The sequence below is a fragment of the Rhinopithecus bieti genome, unplaced genomic scaffold, assembly GCF_001698545.2.
Source record: "Rhinopithecus bieti isolate Rb0 unplaced genomic scaffold, ASM169854v2 scaffold_11744, whole genome shotgun sequence".
Classification (NCBI taxonomy): domain Eukaryota; kingdom Metazoa; phylum Chordata; class Mammalia; order Primates; family Cercopithecidae; genus Rhinopithecus; species Rhinopithecus bieti.
The window spans coordinates 1,610,955-1,617,342 of record NW_016807094.1 but is presented as its reverse complement, the minus strand read 5'-3'; the positions used below and the strand labels follow the sequence as shown (position 1 = coordinate 1,617,342).

Genomic DNA, 6,388 nt, shown 5'->3' with positions numbered 1-6,388 from the left:
CAAGCCTCTTAGGGAAGCGGCCTCCTTGCATTCTTGACTCTCTGCTGCCCCCGTGTGGCTGTGAGGTTGGTTGAAGCCACATAGCAGTAGAGGGGCGTGTGTGTGTGTGTGTGTGTGTGTGTGTGTGTGTGTGTGTGTGTATGTGTTGGAGCGTGGGTTGGGGGAGGGCTCAACAAGACAGGAGCTGAGGCAGAATCACAGAGAGATCGCCCTTATCTCTAGTCCCACCGCCTAATATGCAACATTAGGGCAGCTACGATACCAGCTTTGGAATACCCGCCTATCAAGAAATGGAAAGAAGCTGGGCGCGGTGGCTCGTGCCTGTAATCCCAGCACTTTGGGAGGCCAAAGCAGGTGGGTTACCTGAGGTCAGGAGTTCAAGACCAGCCTGACCAACATGGTGAAACCCTGTCTCTACTAAAAATACAAAATTAGCCGGGTGAGTGGCACATGCCTGTAATCCCAGCTACTCGGGAGCCTGAGGCAGGAGAATTGCTTGAACCTGGGAGGTGGAGGTTGCAGTGAGCCTAGATCGCACCACTGCAGTCCAGCCTGGGTGACAATGAGACTCCGTCTCAAAAAAAAAAAGAAGTGGAAAGAAAAGATGGGGTGATACTCATCTGCAAGGGGGTGCAGGACAGCTGGGTCTCCTCTGACCAAGGGGGCAAGTTCCCTCTGCTGAGCTGCCCAGAATACCATACCCAGCTTGGCCTGCAGCATCCTGGCTGGATGGACCCAAAAAGCCACCCAGAAAGTGGGAAAAGGAACAGAGGAACAGATATGGAAGGAAATAGTCTATCCATTCCCGTTTTGCAGTCAATTCTTGACCATCACTGGCTGCAAGCCAGATACCCCGTGGGTCACCGCCAGGCACCTGCTGTCTGCCATGAAACAGGGGCTGCAGGTCTCTTGCTCAGCCTATTGTGTTGGCAGAGCCCAGGTCGATGGGGTCAGAGGGTCCTTGGAGGTTATTTTCATGCAGGGGTCTTCAGATGTGGGCATGCTTCAGAATCATGGAGGAGGGTGTTCAAATGCCCACCAGCATCTGAGAACAGCTGATCTTGTCTATTGGTCTCCTTCTGTGGTTGAGGAAACTGAGGCCTGGGGGGTCTGGATGATGGTGACTGCTGAAGGCCATAGCAGGTTCAAGGGTGTCAACTTTATGCCAATCCCCCTAGTCCCACAGATTGGTCTGTCGATATGGCCACAAGACACACCCATTCAGGGGGTGGAGGGAGGTTCCTTGGTGAGTCCCTGGAGGTGTTGGGAAGGTGCACAGGCAGTCTCTCCCCTACATCCTTTCGGCATCTTGCAGCAGAGCAGTCACCAGGCTGATGACCTGCGAGGCTGGCTGGACCGTGTCATACTCCGCAAATAGGTGGCACACGTTCTCCTGAGGCTCTGTCTGGCTCTTGGCCACAAACCCAAAGATCCTGGTGGGGGAGGGCAATCTGAGTGAGGGGTGGGACCCAGGGAGGCATCAGGCTGGTGGGAATGGGGTGGTGGGGGGCCCTCAGCCTGCACCTCATTACTCCCTGCCCCTCCCTTAGCCAATTGGCTCTAGCACCTCCTTAAGATGGGGCTCCCTGAGGAAGAAGGTGCCTCTCCTGTCAGACTGGGAGATTTCCAAGTTCAAGCTCTGGGTTTCGTTTGTTTTGAGTGGGGGCTCCTTGAGGACAGGACCTGTGCATTCCCCATTAGAGTGGAAGCTCCCTGAGGGCAAAGATGCATCTTGATCATCAGACTGGGACATTCCAATAGCTTGAGGCTCCCTGAAGTTAGAGCCTGTACCTCTTGCAGAAGATTGAGGGCTCCCAGGCTCATGTCACCCCTATCAGCCCAGAGGCTCTGAGGGCAGTGAAAGTCTTTCCCATTAGATGCGAGCTCCCTGAGGACCAGGGCCTGTGCCCTCATCAACACCTTGGACTATTAAAGTCAGAATGGGGCCTCTTTCCTTCTCTAGTTCCCTCCCCATGTTGGGTTTGGGACCCTGAGGCAGGGACCCCTCTTTGGTAACAGAGTAGACAGGAAGGCCTTACCAGGAGGGCTTGCAGTACTTCTGCCACCTGTAGGAAAAGAACATGATACCGAGTAATGAGGCTTTGCTCCATGCCACAGGACCCTGAAGGAGCAGCAGGACTGGCCAGCTGTGTCCCCGCCCCACCACACCCCACCCTACCCTCATCCTGTCACCCTGACCCCTTGAGGTTCACAGGCTCCCTCTGGGATCCCAGTCCCAGAGTCGGCGGGACACCTTGGTGGGCAGCTGGGCCCTGGACGGCCTTCTTAGTTTGGCCCAGCCTTGAACTTACTTCCGTTGCTCAGGGTCCATACCACAGAAGCGGAGGGTAGTGAGGGGGTAATGGCGCCGGAAAAACACCCTAGCAGGAGGTGAGGAGAGAAGGGAAGTGATGAGAACCTGTCCCAGTGTCACCCTGCCTCCAGCATCTCTTGTTCTCCCCAAGCGCAGGTGCCCTGTCCTCCAAGAAGTCTCTGGGTTAGACCTCGGCGACCGCTACGGCTTTTCCCACTGGGGGGTCCTGGTGCCCTGCTCCTGCCTCTCTCCTCTCATGGGACTTGTCTGCCTGTGTCTTACACTCTGGGGTTTTGTTTCATACCCCTACCATGCCATTTAACTTTTTTTTTGGCCCCTAACTTTTTGAGGACATGAATTACATCTTGGTCATCTCTTGTTTCTCCCTGTGAAGTGCTCAGCCCTGGATCAGGCTCCTGTTAGACTGTGAGATCCCGAGCCTGGGGAAGGAACGATCTCATTCCTCTCTGGGTCCCAGTGGTCAGCCAGAGTCTGGCCTAGGGAAGATGTTCCATCAATGGGTGCAGACATAATCAGCACCCATGAATACTAGTTAACTCCATTTTCCTTCTTTTTTTTTTTTTTTGAGGTGGTGTTTCACTCTGTCACCCAGGCTGGAGTGCAGTGGGGCGATCTCAGCTCACTGCACCCTCCACCTCCTGGGTTCAAGCGATTCTCCTGCCTCAGCCTCCCAAGTAGCTGGGATTACAAGTGTGTGCCACCACACCCAGCTACTTTTGTATAGTTAGTAGAGACGAGGTTTCACCATGTTGACCAGGCTGGTCTCGAACTCCTGACCTTAGGTGATCCACCCGCCTTGGCCTCCCAAAGTGCTGGGATCACAGGCATGAACTACCACGCCCGGCCCCCGTTAACTCCATTTTCATCATTCACGATGAACTGGGGCTTTGGCAGTGGATTGAGGCCTGGAGGAGGCAGGGAAGTTGCCTGGAGTCACTCAGCACATCACTGGCCCCGCTGGGTCATCCAGGACCCTGAACTCGACCTTCATCCCTGATTCGCGACTGTCTCAGCTATCCCCTCCAGCTCTACACCACCAGCCCCGCAGCCCTAGGGCAAGGGAAGGCCCTTACTTCCTCTGGACATCCGTCAGGGTGATGCCCTGCTCTGTGACTTTGAAGTGGACCACGGTGGGCGTGGGGAGGACGTCCCTCTCAAAGGTGGTGGAGACGGCCTTCTGCACGGCCAGGGCTCCGGTCAGGGTCTCCACGCTCACTGAGCTCAGGTACAGGGTGTGGCAGCCTGTGGGAGGCAGACACTGTGCTGGGGCCACTGACCCAGGCCCAGGGAAGCGGGTGAGTCTCCTGTTCAGGAATCCAGTGGAGGTTCTCTTAGAGCCACCCAACAGGAAGTGGGTGTGTGGGTGATCACAGTCTGAGGCCAACCCCAGAGGGCTTTGAGATCTTCTGTGGCTTTGCATCGCCCTGGCCCCTGGCCCTCCAGCATGGGGCAGGGGAGGGGAAGTTGCCATGTGCGTAGGGGTGCCCAGGAAAACATCCTTCTGTCCACACTTAACGACTGCCCTCCTCCCCACACCTCTACCCTCAAGGTCTTAGTTCATTGGCGACAGTAGGGACAGAAGACAAGAATGGGGAGGGAAGCCGTTCGTGCTTAGGGCATACATAGAGCAGGAGCTGTCACTGAGACAAGTGCCGATGTGTGCTGGCCTCTGGGAGTGTGGGTCAGGGACCTTTCCCCTGGTGAAGGCTCGAGGACTCAGACCTGACACCCCATAGAGGATCTCAAACCTGCAAACACCTCCAGGGCAGTTTCCTCAGACCCAGAGAGACTCTAGCACGTGTGCACGTGCCCGTGTGTGTACAGGAGAGACTGTAAGTTCTGCCACCCCACCACCCCCAACCCCACCCCACTTCCCTGCTGGCCTCTCATCTTGTTTTACAGGGGTGGCGGGGTGGTGGGGGTGGCACGTTGTTAAAGATGCACAAACGAAGCTGAGGTGGGAAACACGTGTGGGCCTGTGCGTGTGTGCGTGCATGCGTGTGTGTGGGCAGGGTCGGGAGGTGCCCTCTTGGGGCACAGCCAAGCTTGGCGTCTCCCGTCCTGTACCACTCACCTGCAGATTTCCTCTGGCAGGAGGCTGGGCTGTCTGTAGAGTCCGAGGCACCATCTGCACCTCCCAGTTCTGAGCCAAGTCAAAGAAACAGGCCCCCCAAAGGGGCGAGGGTGAAGTGAATGGACCCCTCTCACAGGAACAGGCCTCATGAATCCCTTTGAAGATCTCCCACCTCCACCCCCATCTCCAGGAAGTGACTCAAACCAGGTGTGATTACCGTAATTAGGCAAACAGGCCACTTTGGGCTCCCTAAATGCTTAGTTTGCAACCCTTTTGATCTCTTCTTCCCCTCCTCGCCCCCCTGCCTCTTAGATGGCTGCCATGATCTTGTCCTCACAGGCCCCTGACCTCCTCACTTCTTTTGGACCCTGTCCCAACCCCTGACCTGTCTTTGCAGAAAGCAAGGAGGCTCTCACCAACGCTCCTCTAGGACTCCCCTGCGTCAATGCCCTTCTCGAGCTTCTCCTGCATACCCCTGAGATGATCTACTCCATCTGAGCTGTCCCCCTACCTAGCTGTACGCTCTGGATAGGGCATGCTGATCTGAGTTCAAGGTCTGACTCTGAGGGCCTTTGGGCAAATTACTTAACATCTAGAACCGAATCCTTCCCTTCCCTTTCCTTCCTTTCTCTTTCTTTCTTTCTTTCTTTCTTTCTTTCTTTCTTTCTTTCTTTCTTTCTTTCTGTCTGTCTGTCTGTCTGTCTTTCTTTCTTTCTTTCTTTTTTTTTTTGATGAAGTCTCGCTCTGTTGCCCATGCTAGAGTGCAGTCGCGCGATCTTGGCTCACTGCAACCTCTGCCTCCCGGGCTCAAGTGATTCTCCTGCCTCAGCCTCCCAAGTAGCTGGGATTACAGGCACCTACCACCACGTCCGGCTAATTTTTTGTATTTTTAGTAGAGACGGAGTTTCACCATGTTGGTCAGGCTGGTCTTGAACTCCTGACCTCAAGTGATCCACCTGCCTCGGCCTCCCAAAGTGCTGGGATTACAGGTGTGAGTCACCGCGCCCAGCCCTTATTTTCTTATCTGTGAAATGGGGATGATAACAGCAAAGTCTGCTTCACAAGCTTGTAGTGAAGCATGAATGGGTGAGTGAGTGCTCAAATATTAGACCCAGAAAGAGAAAACTCTCCAAACTATTTGATTTAGGCTCTTTCATCCTCTCAAAGCAGGCTGCTATTTATCCAACATCCATTCTATGCCAGGCATTGCGCTAAGAGCCTTGCCTGAGCTGTCTCATTTAGTCTGCACAGCAATCCTATAAGTAGGTACCATGATGATTGTCCTCATTTTATAGATGAGGAAACTGAGGCTCAGAGAGGTCAACATTATCAAATTTTCACAGCTAGGAGGTGGAGATGTTCAGCGACTCCAGTACACGCAGTTTTAACCGGGACACTAAAATAATCCACCAACAAGGTAGAAATGAACCCCATTTCTAGTGAGAACAAACAGGTCCCCCACCTTGGCATTCCCTCTTTGGGGCCCAGACCCACCTCTCTGCGGGATGGTGAGTTTGCAGGGCAGGGCCAGGGCCATGATGGAATGCTGGCACACGAAGGCAGAGAGGCTCCCTGAAAGGAAGCAAGCAGCCCAGCATGAGTAGAGCTTCCCTAGCCCACCCCACAGTTCAGAAGAGAGACTTTGCTGGTCCCCCATCCCTGGGGAGCCTGGAGGCTGGGGAATCTCACCAAAGTAGGGCTCCTCATCAGCTCCTTTGAGATGCACTCCTTTGGCAGAAGACTCGATGAGGAAGTGTCGAATAAGGTCATTGCTGTCCTCGCCTGGATAGAGAAAGAAGAAAGTGCATTCCGATAGAATTCCACCTTGTGGCTGGGCGCAGTGGCTCACGCCTATAATCCCAGCACTTTGGGGGGCTGAGGCGGGTGGATCACTTGAGGTCAGGAGTTCGAGATCAGCCTGACTGACGTGGTAAAACCCCATCTCTATTAAAGATTAAAAAAAAAAAAAAAAAAAAAAA

General features: G+C 54.3%; 1 protein-coding gene across 2 annotated transcripts in view; it reads right to left on the bottom strand.

The window, feature by feature from the left end:
* Nucleotides 1-783: 783 nt before the first annotated feature.
* Nucleotides 784-6,388, bottom strand: part of TNS4 (tensin 4) — a 24,564-nt gene continuing 18,959 nt past the window's right edge. For both annotated transcript variants that reach the window (XM_017880196.1, XM_017880198.1), the window contains exons 7-13: nt 6,099-6,191; nt 5,904-5,981; nt 4,410-4,478; nt 3,409-3,577; nt 2,313-2,381; nt 2,040-2,066; nt 784-1,433 (exon numbers count right to left, since the gene is read on the bottom strand). In XM_017880196.1, the coding sequence (XP_017735685.1) occupies nt 1,292-1,433; nt 2,040-2,066; nt 2,313-2,381; nt 3,409-3,577; nt 4,410-4,478; nt 5,904-5,981; nt 6,099-6,191 (647 nt within the window). In that variant the 3' untranslated portion in view covers nt 784-1,291. The remainder of the gene's footprint in view (nt 1,434-2,039; nt 2,067-2,312; nt 2,382-3,408; nt 3,578-4,409; nt 4,479-5,903; nt 5,982-6,098; nt 6,192-6,388) is intronic.